Below are 16,689 nucleotides of genomic sequence, written 5' to 3'. Positions count from 1 at the left end.
AATCGGGGTCCTGAGACTCCAGCCAAGATGGCGGCACCCATGGGTTGCACATGGCTGGGGGTGTGCAAGATGGCGGCGCCCACGTGGTCCCTGGGGAACAAGATGGCGGCGCCCGGGGCCCGCATGTGGCTCGGGAAAACGAAGAAAACGCCCGCTGTCTGCACGTGGCCCGTGAAGAGAGTTGTGGTGGCGGCCCCGGTTCGCCCCCAGGGACGACAGCGACCGCCCGGGCCTGGCATACCGCCACGAAATGGCCCTTTTTGCCGCACCCTTTGCAGGTGGAGGAGCGGGCCGGGCAGCATGCCGGGGGTGCTTGAGGCCTAGTGTCTCTCTCTCTAGTAGCCGCTGATGGATTTGGGAGGACAGCATACCTGCAACGAATGTGTCCCGGATTAAAAGTTCTGTGTGGTCGCTGGCTGAAACTTGCGGACAGTCACAATTCCTACCTAGTACCAGAAGTGTGCGGTAGAATTCGTCGGGATTACCCCGGGATTTGTCGCCTTGTCGCTAGCAGATGTCGGGTGTAAACCTGATTTACTGGGCGAATGTAGTGTCCTTTCAACAGGGCCATCGCGGCCTCAAAATCGTCCGCATCCTCGATGAGCGTGTAGATCTCTGGGCTCACCCTCGAGTGGAGAACTTGCAGTTTCTGGTCCTCCGTGGGTGTAGCCGTGGCTGTCCGGAGTTACCCGTTGAAGCACGCCAGCCAGTGTTTGATGCTTGCTGCTGAGTTTGCCGTGTGGGGGCTAAGTTGCAGACATTCCGGCTTGATGCGGAGCTCCATTCTTCAAAATCTAGTCCAATAAATTGATGCACGATCAATAACTCTCGAAGCGAGATTGGAGTACAATTGAAGGCTTTATTGGTTGAGAAGTTTCCCCCAGCAGCACAGGTACAGAATGCAGCAGCTGGGGAGACACAGACTCTTATACTCCGCCTTACTGGGCGGAACCAGCAGGCAGGCTTTACCAATGATCTTGCTGTCTTAGGTACCTTCCACACCAATGGTCTTGCAGCCTCGACCTGGGTACCGTAATACCCCTAATACCGACTACCACAGTAGGCTGTGGGGAAACACACCAAATCTTCTGCCCCAACTTCATTAAGTAATCAACCAGGGGTTCTGTGCCATATTGCATGGCAGGGCAGGCATGATGGACCGTAGTCCACCTAAAAATGAAGGTGCATCTCCAGGAACATGCTGCCCCCCTCCCTCCCCCCAATCCATTGCTGTGGTGTTCTGGGGTCCGGTTTCTAGCAGCCTCCGCCCTGATCTCTGGAGGCAGACCCAGACGTTGGTCGGGTAGGTCCTGGCATCGGCACACCACGTTGTTCCGGGTGCGTTTAAACAAAGGTGCGTTTTCGTGCTGGCGTAGCGGGGAACTGGACATGGGTAGTCAGGCCTTCATCTGCATCCCATTTGTTGGATACAAATTGGTTTCATGACGGCCACCAACGGGTTTCCTCACCCATGGTGGGCACCCGCAGATGATCCCACGGGAATGTCATGCCAACGTAAAACTGAATTCTCTCCCTCCCACCTCCTGCCTGCCACTGAACCCGTTGGCAGGGCCCATGGAAAAGTTTCAGCAATAGTTTCAAGCCCCTCTATGTACCATGGCTGAAAGGAACTGAACAGCAACATTTTCCTATCTTACCTTTGCTGTGACTGCCCTATGCTTTATTGCATCCCTCAGAATGCAGTCCTGGACCTTGGAATGTGGCAGCTTGTGTTATACCCGAGGTGGGTAACCTACTGAGGTAACTGGTTTCTGACTTGGTGACATATAGACATTTAATAACAGCATCAGCAGAGTCCATCATGTTTCTGGATAAATAAATTAGGATTTACCTCCAAGTAAGACATGGAGACGTTATAATCCATGTTTTCACTCGTTGCATCGATTGCCTTGAAGAGATCATTAAGAGTTTGGACATAAATTCCAGGCTTACAGTCCATCCCCAGCATTGTGTAAGTCTTGCCAGCTCCTGTAGGAAATGAAATGCTTGTGGTAAATCTCCATTTCTCAATGGTAATGTATTTGCCTGTGGACCATGCTGGTGGTAAGTTGTTTCCTCAATTAGATTAATACTTGTATCAATTACAGTTTTGAAGGGAATGGCTACAGTAAGTGGAAATATATTCACACTGAACGGAGAGCCACAAAGAGATGGAGTTCCACATATACTGTCCGCCAGGGCTAAACATGTTTTTCTGTATATGGACTTTGCTTCAAGAAAATGGAACGCTGTTCAAGGTGGCAAAATTCTAAAAATGCATTAGTTCCCAATTATATTTACCACTTTTATTGGAGTGCATTTACCAAAGCAACAAATTATTTGGGGGGGGAAGGTATTCACCTCCGTGACTTTGTTACCAAATGCCAACCAAACAATTTGGCTCATGGGTTTGAATAGTAAAGGGGATGAGGCACACACTGAAACTGCACAGGCAAAACATCCTCAAAATAAAGGATTGGCTGATGCGACTGGGATCATCTGAGGCTGACTAGAAGGATTCTGGCGTCAGAATTCAGTCATTGGGTACTTTACCAGCCAGTGACAAGGCCAGATTCCTGGTAAAACAAGTCCACAAACCTGTAGCCAACAGATGATACGAGTTCCCCACAGACCTTTTCGCAGCCCTAGCCAGGGTGCCGTTTAGCACTGGTTTGCACGGTGCCTTGCCAACTGGAAGGGGGGGATGAGGGAGGGTTCTAGGGGCCTCAGGATAGTTTGGGTATGAAGGGGGGAGGGGGTCAATTCAGTATCCTGAAATAGGTGGGGGAATGGCGCCTCTATCCGTGAGGAGCCGTTCCTGCTGGTGGGGTGTGGCGTCGGAGGGGAGAAACTCCCCGAGGTCAATAAAAATGGCAAAGTGCCATTGAATAGCGAGGTGATTCTTGGCGCTGAATCTGCCGATAAACACCCCGCCAAACACGCCCAAAAGTGGGCTTTAACCTTTGTCCGCTGAATCATGCCCATAACCTGCAAGTGCAGTAAACCCTATGGACTGGTTACCTATCAGTCAGTGTAGATGCCTGTTGTGGTGCCCCTACTCTCCTAGTTTAATTTCCTCCACATCCTTTTCTTTATATCACAGGAATAAGGAACTCCATTCTTTAGCCCCACACCCCCAAAATAATACCTTCTATTTATACTGACATTAAATTCTGGAACTATGAGGAGGTTAAATGCTTAGGATGTAAAAACTCCAAAAATCTGTCTCATGCACAGATTGTCTACGTATTTCAATAAGTTGTTCACGCTACCTGTAGGTCCATATGCAAACACTGTAGCATTATATCCAGAAATGACACCGTTAATCAGGTCTTTAGTGGTGGTCATGTACACATCCTCCTAAAAGAACAATAAACTCAATCAAGTAAAGAGTTTTAATGTATATCTGCAGTAATATGAAGATCAGTCTTTTCTGCCCATACGATCTCAATGTTCCTGGGACTTTTTGAGCATGTTTTGACATTGTTCACATACTCATTCGTATTACAGTTAGAATATACCAGCAATAGAGGGGCCCCCTAGAGTCATGGAGTTTTACAGCACAGAGTTTTACAGCTTTCGGCCCATCGTATCTGCACCGGCCATCAAGCACCTCTCTATTCTCATCTCATTTTCCAGCCCTTGGTCCATAGCCTTGTAAGCTATGGTGTTTCACGTGTTTATCTAAATGTTTCTTCAATGTTATGCGATGAATGTAGGAATTTCAGATATATATTATAGATATTTGGTGCAGTATAGCTTAGTAGTGCTTTTAAAGAATCCTGGGTTGAAAGAGTTTGGGAGCCAGGGATGCAATTAAAGCATTGTAAAAAGCGTGGACTAATGGAATGTTGTTTGTAATTGTAAAAAGAAAAAATTGGGTATTCTAAAAAGATGGTGAAATAACCTCCAGTAACAGCACCAATTGGACAATCTAGTTTTTGACCGACAGTTAATAGAGGGTGAAACGCCCTGAAGAAACTCATCACAGGGAGCACAAAGAATTAATTTTTAAATTTTTACTTGTTTTTAAATAAATTTAGAGTACCCAATTCATTTTTTCCATTAAGGGCTAATTTAGCGTGGCCAAGCCACCTACCCTGCACATGTTTGGGTTGTGGGGGCGAAACCCACACAAACACGGGGGGGAATGTGCAAACTCCACACACTAGACAGTGACCCAGAGCCGGGGTCGAACCTGGGACCTCGGCGCCGTGAGGCAGCAGTGCTAACCACTGTGCCACCGTGCTGCCCGGGCACAAAGGATTTCGAGGGTCATGCCCCAAGAGCAGTAACAAATGTCCTTTTAGGCTCCTGACGGTGCAAGATTGTTTGAAGTGAATGGAGGAGTCCGTAATGGTGAAATTTGAATTCAATAAAAATTTGGAATGACACGTCTAAGTCAAAACATTGTCAATTGCTTTCAGAAACCTCTGGTTCACTTTTAAGGAAGGAAATCTGTCGTCCTTACCTACATGTGACTCCAGATCCACAGCAATGTTCTTGACTCTTAAATGGCCCAGAAAACAACTCAGTTCAAAGGGAATAAGGGATGGGTGGGCAATAAATACTGGCCCTGTCAGTGATGCCCACGTCCCCTGAATGAACAAAACAAAGGTGGCAATAGAATGGCAAAAATATAAACAGAGCTTTTATTGGGGTTAGTGAATTCAAGTGTTGTCCTATGGTTAGACTTAGTGTCCCTGTTGACTACATCTGCGGGAAGTGCACCCAACACCAGCTCCTCGAGAACCGCGTTAGGGACCTGGAGATGGAGCTGGATGAACTTCGGATCATTCGGGAGGCGGAGGGGGTTATTGAGAGGAGTTATAGGGAGGTAGTCACACCTCAGGTAAAAGAAGAAGGTAGATGGGTTGCCGTCAGGGGAACGAGAGGGAACCGGCAGGCAGTGCAGGGATCCCCTGTGGTCGTTCCCCTCAATAACAAGTATACCGTTTTGGATACTGTTGGGGGGGAGGGGGGGGGGGAGAGACGGGGGGGGGGGGGAGACTTACCAGGGGTAAGCAATGGGGCACAGGTCTCTCGCACAGAGTCTGTCCCTGTTGCTCGGAAGGGAAGGGAGAAGAGGAACAGAGCACTTGTCATTGGGGACTCCATAGTTAGAGGAACAGACAGGAGGTTCTGTGGGAACGAAAGAGACTCACGGTTGGTGTGTTGCCTCCCAGGTGCCAGGGTTTGTGATGTCTCTGATCGTGTTTTTGGGATCCTTAAGGGGGAGGGGGAGCAGCCCCAAGTCGTGGTCCACATAGGTACCAACGACATAGGTAGGAAGAGAGATGGGGATTTGAGACAGAAATTCAGGGAGCTAGGGTGGAAGCTGAGAGCTAGAACAAACAGAGTTGTTATCTCTGGGTTGTTACCCGTGCCACGTGCTAGCGAAGTGAGAAATAAGGAGAGGAGTTGAACACGTGGCTACAGGGATGGTGCAGGAGGGAGGGTTTTGGTTTCCTGGATAATTGGGGCTCATTCTGGGGTAGGTGGGACCTCTACAAACAGGATGGTCTTCACCTGAACCAGAGGGGTACCAATATCCTGGGGGGGAGATTTACTAGTGCTCTTCGAGGGGGGTTTAAACTAATTCAGCAGGGGGATGGGAACCTAAATTGTAGTCCCAGTGTACAGGATGTTGAGAGTAGTGAGGTCAGGGATAGGGTTAAAAGTTCGAAAGAGGGCACCGGCAAGCAAGACGCTGGTTTGAAGTGTGTCTACTTCAAAGCCAGGAGCATCCGGAATAAGGTGGGTGAGCTTGCAGCATGGGTTGGTACCTGGGATCTCGATGTTGTGGCGATTTCGGAGACATGGGTAGAGCAGGGACAGGAATGGTTGTTGCAGGTTCCAGGATTTAGGTGTTTCTGTAAGAACAGAGAAGATGGTAAAAGAGGGGGGGGGGGGGGGGGCGGGGGGGTGTAGCATTGTTAATCAGGGAAAGTATTACGGCGTCAGAAAGGACGTTTGAGGACTCGTCTACTGAGGTAGTATGGGCCGAGGTTAGGAACAGGAGAGCAGAGGTCACCCTGTTGGGAGTTGTCTATAGACCTCCGAATAGTTCCAGAGATGTAGAGGAAAGGATAGCAAAGATGATTCTCGACAGGAGCGAGAGTAACAGGGTAGTTGTTATGGGAGACTTTAACTTTCCAAATATTGACTGGAAATACTATAGTTCGAGTACTATAGATGGGTCAGTTTTTGTGCAGTGTGTGCAGGAGGGTTTTCTGACACAGTATGTAGATAGGCCAACAAGGGGCGATGCCACATTGGATTTGGTACTGGGTAATGAACCCGGCCAGGTGTTAGATGTAGATGTAGATGAGCACTTTGGTGATAGTGATCACAATTCGGTTATGTTTACTTTAGCGATGAGCAGGGATAGGTATATACCGCAAGGCAAGAATTATAGCTGGGGGAAAGGCAATTATGATGCTATTCGGCAAGATTTAGGATGTATAGGATGGGGAAGGAAACTGCAAGGGATGGGTACAATCGAAATGTGGAGCTTTTTCAAGGAACAGCTACTACGTGTCCTTGATAAGTATGTGCCTGTCAGGCAGGGAGGAAGTTGTCGAGCAAGGGAACCGTGGTTTACTAAGGAAGTTGAAGCACTTGTCAAGAGGAAGAAGAAGGCTTATGTTAGGATGAGACATGAAGGCTCAGTTAGGGCACTTGAGAGTTACAAGTTAGCCAGGAAGGACCTAAAGGGAGAGTTAAGAAGAGCGAGGAGAGGACACGAAAAGTCGTTGGCGAATAGGATCAAGGAAAACCCTAAGGCTTTCTATAGGTATATCAGGAACAAAGGTATGACGAGAGTAAGATTAGGGCCAATCAAGGATAGTAGTGGAAAGTTGTGTGTGGAATCAGAGGAGATAGGGGAAGCGTTAAATGGATATTTTTCGTCAGTGTTTACACTGGAGAAAGACAATGTTGTCGAGGAGAATACTCAGGTACAGTCGACCAGGCTAGATGGGATTGAGGTTCACAAGGAGGAGGTGTTAGCAATTTTGGAAAGTGTAAAAATAGATGAGTCCCCTGGGCAGGATGGGATTTATCCTAGGATTCTCTGGGAAGCCAGGGAGGAGATTGCAGAGCCTTTGTCCTTGATCTTTATGTCGTCTTTTTGCCGGAAGACTGGAGGATAGCAAATGTTGTCCCCTTGTTCAAGAAGGGGAGTAGAGACAACCCTGGTAATTATAGACCTGTGAGCCTTACTTCGGTTGTGGGTAAAATGTTGGAAAAGGTTATAAGAGATAGGGTTTATAATCATCTTGAAAAGAACAAGTTGATTAGCGATACTCAACACGGTTTTGTGAAGGGTAGGTCATGCCTCACAAACCTTATTGAGTTTTTTGAGAAGGTGACCAGACAGGTGGATGAGGGTAAAGCGGTTGATGTGGTGTATATGGATTTCAGTAAGGCGTTTGATAAGGTTCCCCACGGTAGGCTATTGCAGAAAATACGGAAGTATGGGATTGAAGGTGATTTAGTGGTTTGAATCAGTAATTGGCTAGCTGAAAGAAGACAAAGGGTGGTGGTTGATGGCAAATGTTCATCCTGGAGTTCAGTTACTAGTGGTGTACCGCAAGGATCTGTTTTGGGGCCACTGCTGTTTGTCATTTTTATAAATGACCTGGAAGAGGGTGTAGAAGGATGGGTTAGTAAATTTGCAGATGACACGAAGGTCAGTGGAGTTGTGGATAGTGCTGAAGGATGTTATAGGTTACAGAGGGACATAGATAAGCTGCAGAGCTGGGCTGAGAGGTGGCAGATGTAGTTTAATGCGGAAAAGTGTGAGGTGGTTCACTTTGGAAGGAGTAACAGGAATGCAGAGTACTGGGCTAATGGCAAGATTCTTGGTAGTGTAGATGAACAGAGAGATCTTGGCATCCAGGTACATAAATCCCTGAAAGTTGCCAGCCAGGTTAATAGGGCGGTTAAGAAGGCATATGGTGTGCTAGCCTTTATCAGTAGGGGGATTGAGTTTCGGAGCCACGAGGTCATGCTGCAGCTGTACAAAACTCTGGTGCGGCCGCACCTGGAGTACTGCGTGCAGTTCTGGTCACCACATTATAGGAAGGATGTGGAAGCTTTGGAAAGGGTTCAGAGGAGATTTACTAGGATGTTGCCTGGTATGGAGGGAAGGTCTTGCGAGGAAAGGCTCAGGGACTTGAGGTTGTTTATGTTAGAGAGGAGAAGGCTGAGAGGTGACTTAATAGAGACATATAAGGTAGTCAGAGGGTTAGATAGGGTGGACAGTGAGAGTCTTTTTCCTTGGATGTTGATGACCAACACGAGGGGACATAGCTTTAAATTGAGGGGTGGTAGATATAGGACAGATGTCAGAGGCAGTCTCTTTACTCAGAGAGTAGTAGGGGTGTGGAACGCCCTGCCTGCAACAGTGGTAGACTCGCTAAATTTAAGGGCATTTAAATGGTCACTGGATAGACATATGGATGAAAATGGAATAGTGTAGGTCAGATAGGCTTCAGATGGTTTCACGGGTCGGCTCAACATCGAGAGCCGAAGGGCCCGTACTGCGCTGTTATGTTCTATGTTCTAGATTGATCAAGTCTTCTGCCTCTGATATATGTCGGGGTCCACAGAGAAAGACTTTTAAAAGGCGAAAGATTTATATGATCTGAGGAGAAACCAGAGTGTACTCACAGAAAGACTTTTGAGCATTAACCCAGTTCCAATAGCCATCAGACTGCAGCATCAGACTAGCAATGCCAAAACTAATTGGCAGTCATACCATTGAGAGGTCTGAAAGGTGTGAACATTCGAAATATTGCACCAGGGCAGCAGGAGTGTGGATGCGTTGTTGCAGTGTTAAAGAACGTTTACAACATATTGAAATGATGCTACACCTGATAAAGGGTGCAAACTGTCGAACATATCAACATTCTGTGGCACGGATATCCCTTTGGTGTACACAAATTGATTTCAGCACCAAATTACAATCACCTTTACTATGCTCACAAACCTAAGAATAGTAAATGTATAAAAAGTTAATGCAACAAAGGGTAATCTTTTGCAACGGATTTGTGATGTAACAGGGAAAGCTCTATTGCATCAAATCCTTGCTTTTAGAACCATGTCACTTTTTAAAAATAAATTTGGAGTAGCCAATTCTTTTTTTTCCAATTAAGGGGCAATTTAGCGTGGCCAATCCACCTAGCCTGCACACCTTGGGATTGTGGGGGTGAAACCCACGCAGGCACGGGGAGAATGTGCCAACTCCACACGGACAGTGACCCGGGGTTGGGATCGAACCCGGGTCCTCGGCGCCATGATGCAGCAGTGCTAACCACTGTGCCACTCAGAATCACGTCACTTTGTCAACACAAATTGTTTTCTACTAAGTGAGTCTCTACCTGGGTGGAAGTGGGATCAAACACCACATCAAACATAAATGTTCGCTCACGGGACCGATTAGCTCGCAAGATGTCATCTGGATCTTCCGTTGGATCCATCAAAACGACCATCTATGTTACAAAACAAATCCGAAAAAAAGAATAATAAACAGGTAGTCAAGAAGGTCATCAGGTGAACGGAGCTTCAGAAATGCAGCGAAAGATGCAGTGGATTGGGATGAAGAAGAGTTAGATGTAAACAGAAATGTCAAATTGATATGTTAGAAAGGACGGATTGAGGAGCTAGTTTCAATGCACATTTGATGGGCTGAATGGCCTCCTCCTATGGTGGAATTTCTGTGATTCGGTAAAGGGTTGATTTTTTTTTGTGATCATGTGGAGCCTTCCCCAATATCCACTGAGAGGTACAATCATAAGCAGACAATGCATAATTCTACATGTCTATGAAGCAGGGTTGCTGCCAACAAGATTACTTGCTCGGCATCAACCATAGGACGAGTGCAACATTCACAAGGCACAGAATATCAAGGGATGATAAGATTACTAAAGAATTACTAAAAATGCTATGAAAGCTACTACATTCCAAGTGCATTCCTTCAACAATCTGCCGACGTGTGAGACAGGTTTCTGAATTTGTGGTCAATTCTGTGTTAAACATCGCCTGGTGTACCACAGGAGCCCCACTCTGCTTTGGTAATCTCTCCATATTTGGTGCAGGTGAAGGTTGTGAGCTAAGAAGTTTCAGGAATCGCTGGCCTCTTTGTCTCTCAAATGTATCCTTTTAAATTATTTTACTTCAGAAGTGAACCGTTGTACTGAAAAGTACTTTTTTTTTTAAAGATACGGACATTGATTTGGAGGTAGTCAGTTTACTCATGTTCATTTGTTTGAAGCAATGGTTCATGCCCATTTTATTTGAATTTAAGAAAGGCTAGTTTACATATATGAACCCCAATTTTAACTCGAGGCAGGGATCCGGCCTGTGGCAGGAGCCAGAAGGAGCATTCCTGCTCCATTTGACACATAATGAGCCTTTAAAGGTTAAAAGAGTTGGACTTGCCTGTGCTTTCTGTGGGCCAAGACCTTACCTGCATCTAATTTTTGCCGTGGGTTTGAAACCATGTAGCCAGTAGTCAGATCCCACATTAAAATATCTCCTCTGATATTCTGCGATTTTAGAAGAATATAAATATGTTGACCTTCCCACAAGATGATTTAGCATAATCCTGATTTAACTGAAATATTCTTGTCGCCAACACTTACAGTTGGCCCATCAATAAAACACAATTGTACATTAAAAGCTTGATGACACCTTTTAATTTAGCTGTTTGAATCAGTGTTCTGACAGATGTTAAATAGGATTTGATATGCAGTGCTTCTTTTATAATGCATTATCTTCGGTGTCTGAAAGGGTGAAATTTAACATTAACATTTAATCCTTAAGCATTCACTCCCTCAACCAGCAACACACAGTGGCAGGAGTGTCTTGTTGTTGCTTTTTCTCTTCTTGTACCAAGTGTTGTCTATTCCCATAGTGAGCTTTTTCCTGGAACAGCTCACTGGCTCATCACCAGAGCTTATAGCTTGAGGGGCCCCATGCATCGTGGACCAGGAGTCTCTCCCGTTCTTACCGCCTGCCATTGAAAGGATTTCGCAGGTTGCTACTCAACCTGTTTGGCCGCGTTATGAATGCACCTTCCTTGGACATTAAGTCCTGGGGCGTGACTCAAACCCGGAGCTTCTGGCTCAGAGGCAGGGATGTTCCCGTCTGCACCACAAGACCTCCACAAAGCGTGTGCCATGTGCAAAATGCACTGCAGCAACTCACCAAGATTCCTTCAACAGCACCTAGCAAACCCATGACCTCTACCATATAGTAGGACAAGGGCGGCAGATACCTGGTGAACACCACAACCTGCACGTTCTCCTCCAAGCCACACACCATCTTGACTTGGAAATATATTGGCCGTTCCTTAACTGCCATTGTGCCAAAATCCTGGAACTTCCTTTCTAATAGGACTGTGGGTGTACCTACACCAGATGAACTATAGCGGTTCAAGAAGTTCACTCACCACCACCTTCTCAATGGCAAGTGGATATGGGCAACAAATGCAGGCCTAGCCAGTGATGCTCAGATCCTATGAAATAATGAATTAGATTGGTCATGGAGAGAGGCAAAATGCATTAACTGACCGTTATATGACATGCTCAATATTTAATTCTGGAGTTTACAGAACTGAATGTGGGGCGGAATACATTACAGGTGACTGATATGTGCCCTAACTCCTGACCAATTTCTCCACCCAAATCTCTGCAGCCGAGATTACAACCGATCTGGTTGATCAGACTTTTAGTTGTCCCATCTATAATATCCCCTTTTTGGCTTGGTGTTGGTTTCAATCCAGTTGTTATGAGCCCATGGGAACAAACAAACCAAAATTACCAAAGAACAATGAGAAAACCAATGAACATAATTTCACTTTTATAGCTTCTATTTTTACAGTCAAGCCAAAATCAACATGAATAAATCATGTGTTAACAAGCAAAGGGCAGTCACTCTAAACGATAAATTTCACATTTAAGTGGCAGATACAACAAAGTCAGATCTCATGCATTTACTTGGCAGTGCATTCAGTGTACACGGCACAAAGTCCTTCAAAGCTCCGAACATTCTCTGGTAGAATTCTAACACCTTTTCCCCAAGGATTTATCCCCAGCCGACAGCAGCATCCAACCAACCCGACTTCCGTGAACACTGTCTTCACCAAAATGGCACACATCTGCAGAATCTCCTTAACCCTGCTTGTGAGGGTCTTGATGGTGTGGATCCACCAATGCTACCTTCAAGTATCAGAAACAGTTGCAGACACACAGTGGCTGGATTCGCTGCCTCATAGCACCAAGGATCCAGGTTCGATTCTGGTGCCAACGTGGAATTTGCACTTTCTGCTCGTGTCTGCATGGGTTTCTTCTGGGTGTTCCCGTTTCATCCCACAGTCCAAAGATATTCAGGTTAAGTGGATTGGCCATGCTAAATTGCCCCTGAGCGTCCAAGGATGTGCAGGTTAGATGGAGTTACAGAGTTGAGGGATAAGGTGGGAGAGTGGGCTTAAGTGAGGTGCTCTTTTGGAGGGTTGGTGCAGACTCAATGGGTTGAATAGACTCTATCTATACTGTAGGGATTCTATGAAGCTGTGTATTTGCCTATTTCCAGATCCTGGATGCCACCTCCATCGCCTTCTGCCAGCCTGTACTGCACCACTGGGGCCTGAGCTCAAAAGGCTTTGTTTCTTTCACATGGTTTCAACTAGCATCAATTTCCCCAGAAACATGAGGGGCGGAATTCTCTGAAAATGATGCTAGGTCCCCATGCCCGTGAGAAAACAGGCGCGAATCACTCTGGACTTTCCTGCTCTGGCTGCCGATACGGGGTCCTGCATTTCCGGCCACGGGGCCGCACCCGAGGCGGCAGCCCCGCGCAACATGTGGGACCCACACTGCGGACTGACCTCAACAATATAGGCCCCCTCCCCCACAGATCGCAGGCACCCGCTGATCGGTGGCCCCTGATCGCGAGCCTGGCCGTCCTGGAGGCTCCCCTGATAATGGGTCCACCCGTCCCCACCAGAGTGGGCGCGGACTGGGCCTGCAGCCGCTACTCCGAGCTCCCGCCGGGTGGAACCATGAGTGAACCACGCTGGCGGGAACCTGGCCAGCTGCCGGCTGAGAATCGCTGCGGGGGCCTCTTTCTTTTTTTTAATAAATGTTTTTATTCTCCATTTTCACATTTTCCTTCAAAATTTACACCCCACCCACAAACAGTAAACGGTAACAAACACAAAACAATCCCCCCAACAATTATCCCATCCTCCCACCACCCCAAACAACGGCCCACCTGTCAATACATGCATCCAATAATACAAACCCTCCCACGGTGGAAACAAAAGCAAAGGAGAAAAAGAAAAAAGGAGTCCGGGACCGCCCATGGTCACCATAGAGTCCACTCCCCCCCCCCCCCCCCCGCTCCTCTCCCCCCCCCCCCCCCCCCACACACACACTCAACGCCGTCCAACCTCTGAAAGAGTGCCGTAGATGATATCCAAGAGTTGGAACCCTCCCCCCACTCCTCCCCAACTCCTCCCGTCCACTGCCTCTTGTAAAACTCCTTCCCCCAACCTCGGTTCCTTCCCCTCCAACTTTCCACCCCGGCTAGACCACTCAGACCCTGTTCTGCCAGGCTCCGATGGCCGCAGCCCCTCCCCCCACCTCACTCCCATTCACTGGCCGGCTTAGACCGGCCAGCGCGGAGGCCCCCGCCCGGGACCCTTTCCCCCTTGCCCGACCCTAGGAAAGCCCAAAAATCCCCTTTTAGCACACAAACCCCGCATATCCACCTACACCCAAAGGGCCCTCAATTCGAGTGAAAGTCCCATCACTTCCCTTGTCCAAATATATACATCGGCTCCTGTAGCCCATACACCCGCACACAGTGAAACCAACAAAAAAAAAAAGAAAATACAGTCCTGAGGTTACATCAGCACATGGCCATTTCTCAATTCTGCCACATTCCTTCTGTCTTCGCAAACTCCTCCGCTGCCTCCGCCGTTCCAAAATCAACGTCGTTGAGCACGTAAGTCACCCTCAGCTTCACTGGATATACAATACCGCACTGCACCTTGCTAATATACAGTGCCCTCTTCACCCGGTTGAAAGCAGCCGTCTCCCTGCCAGCTGTACCTAAAGTCCTGGTATACACATATACCAGCTCCAGCCCGCTGCACCACCCGCTTCTGCTTGGCCCAGCACAGAACCTTCTCCTTCACACTGTACCTACGGAAGCACAGAGTCCTTGGCGGCTCACTCGCCTTTGGTACAGGCCTCCACGACCGATGAGCCCGATCCAGTTCATATCGGGAGGGATCCTCCCCCTCCCCTAATAGTTCCGCCAGCATCGCAGCAAAATACTCAGTCGGTCTCGGCCCTTCAACTCCTTCGGGCAGCCCCACAATCCTCAAATTCTGTCGACTGGACCTGTTTTCCAGGTCTTCCATTTTTCCTCGCAGATCCTTGTTCAGCTCCAGCACCTTCCGCATCTCCTTCCCCATCGACGTAAGTTGATCACCATGCTGCAATAATGTCTCCTCCACTTCCTTCAGCGCCTCCCCTTGCTCCCGCACCTCCGCCACTGCACTCGCCACCGCCGTCGTCACCGGGGAAATCGCCTCCTCCACCAGAACACTCAAAACCTCCCTCATCTCCTTCCTCATTGTCTCCATGTATTTTGTAAACTGCCTTTTGAATTCCGCAGCCGTTACCTTAGTTATTTCTTCAGCCGTAAGCAATGCGGCCTCCCCTGATGTTCCAGCCTCCATTTTCCTTGGTGACCCCGCGGTGACCTTTCTACTCCCCGACGAACTTTCAGCTGTTTTCACAGCCGTTTTCTTACTGGACCTCAACATATCCCTTCCCTGTACTTTCTCCTGGCCCTCACCGCCTGCGCTGCCCCTAGGACCGGGCGTCAATCCCCGACAATGCCATTCCCGAACGGGAGCCCTCCAACGCGCGGCTGCCTCCCGTCCACTGTCACCGGAAGTGCGGGGGCCTCTTTCAATGGCCCCTGACAGGCGCCGCGCTGACCGCGCGTGCTCACGACTGGCGGCGACTCTCTTGTCCGTGGAAAATCGTGGGAAGGCGTCGGACCCGATCGCAGGTCTGACCCCCCCATTCTCCGCACCCACGCCGAGCTGATTTCGGCGCGGATGCTGGGAGAATCCCGCACGAGGTTTTTGTTTCCATTTATGTTTCATTTTTGTTTTCCTGGACACCTAAATGTTCAGTTTCCCTTTAAGTTAAATGACATTTCCATTCTGTTGTAGTTAGGGTGTGCCTGAAAAAAATGCAAGCTTGAAACTACAATGCCTTGACATAGTAAAGTGCCTAGGTGTATTTTGTATTGTTAAAGATGCTATATAAATGCACATTGTTGTTGTGGAGCATTTGTACCAGTAAATACTAATCACTCTTATCAATAATAAATCTAATTCACAGGATACTGACACATTTTAAAAGAGATGTTGTTGGCCAACCTGAGATTCTTCAGAGTTACATTGAGGTTTGAGACACCTCAAACACAGAAAAGAGGGAGGAACCAATTTTGAAAAGTAATGAAACACATCGCAATGGGATAGATTTGATGCAATCTCGGCACATACATCATTTCTAAACATGATGGGCTGGATTCTCTGAGGAGCACACCACATGTCGTAGGGACATCCTCAGGATTTTACCTGAAGGTCCTCCCCCGATGCTTCGTCCCCGATGGGCCAAGTTGACTTGTGGTCTCAGCGGTCGGGAATCTGGCGTGGCGGCTGTGGAGTGTGTCCAGCGCCGCCAACAGTCGGGTGGAAGCCATGCTGTTGATTGGGAGGGCCTTCGGCGAGGGCTTGAGGGACTGGTGAGGACTGGTCCGGGGGTGGCGAGGGGTTGCCTAGGGGGCACTATCTGGCAGGTCGGGTCCGTGCACGGCCGGCGCCATGGTGTACGCCGTGACCGCTGCAGGTCGTTGCCCTGCACATGCGCGGTCACGGACGCGGCAATTCTTCAGGCATTTCTATCGGGAAAGCTGTGCGTTTTACGCAGCGCAGCCCCTCACCAGTCGGAGGATCGGTGCTGGGGCCGCGCTGATTTTTCCCACGTAAAGCGCCATGGGTTCCTCGGACATAGCCCCAAAATTGGTGAATCAAGCCCCATTATTTTGAATGAAATGTATTGGTTTCCTTTGATACAACATTTAGATGAGGGAATTCCTAAATCATTTGATTTGATTGATGTGTGAAATATTCAAGATTTTCTCTTGACTTGAAAATTATTAAATTGAGGCCTTTAAAAGCCAGAATAAACGTGTCACCACTTTGCTTGAAAAGGTTTGAATTATTCTGTCTTAATGCTGTTGAACAAGAGGTTACTAGAATGCATATGCAAATTAGTTGGTGAAGTACATCATGTTGCGACAGTGACCATCAGTAGTCATGTGCTAGAGACAACGAGGAGGAGATGGAATAGTCTGTACTCATGAAGGACATATCTATTGTGTAACTTATCTTGTATATAATGTTAATAAAACAGTTTGAAGTAACCCTCCTGAGTCAGACTAGAGTGACTCAAGATGGGATAGGCCACATAAACAGTATACGAGACATGGTGGCAGCGGTGGGCTCCAATCTAATGGAAGGATAGGTGCCATCAGCAGAACACTCACGACACAACCTGGAAGCAAAAATGCTGGTCTGAATCTAGAAACTGT

General features: G+C 47.8%; 1 protein-coding gene across 4 annotated transcripts in view; it reads right to left on the bottom strand.

The window, feature by feature from the left end:
- The window catches only part of si:dkey-26i13.8 (kinesin-like protein KIF19), a 243,236-nt gene that overhangs the window by 165,186 nt on the left and 61,361 nt on the right, over positions 1-16,689 (bottom strand). For 3 of the 4 annotated variants that reach the window (XM_038820811.1, XM_038820812.1, XM_038820814.1), the window contains exons 3-5: positions 9,387-9,497; positions 3,273-3,360; positions 1,853-1,989 (exon numbers count right to left, since the gene is read on the bottom strand). In XM_038820811.1, coding sequence (XP_038676739.1) covers positions 1,853-1,989; positions 3,273-3,360; positions 9,387-9,497 — 336 coding nt within the window. The remainder of the gene's footprint in view (positions 1-1,852; positions 1,990-3,272; positions 3,361-9,386; positions 9,498-16,689) is intronic. The other variant, XM_038820813.1, reaches the window with a different exon arrangement.

This window comes from Scyliorhinus canicula, chromosome 15 (genome assembly GCF_902713615.1).
Source record: "Scyliorhinus canicula chromosome 15, sScyCan1.1, whole genome shotgun sequence".
NCBI lineage: Eukaryota > Metazoa > Chordata > Chondrichthyes > Carcharhiniformes > Scyliorhinidae > Scyliorhinus > Scyliorhinus canicula.
The sequence above is the reverse complement of the archived record's forward strand: the minus strand, read 5'-3'. Positions and strand labels throughout refer to the sequence as shown.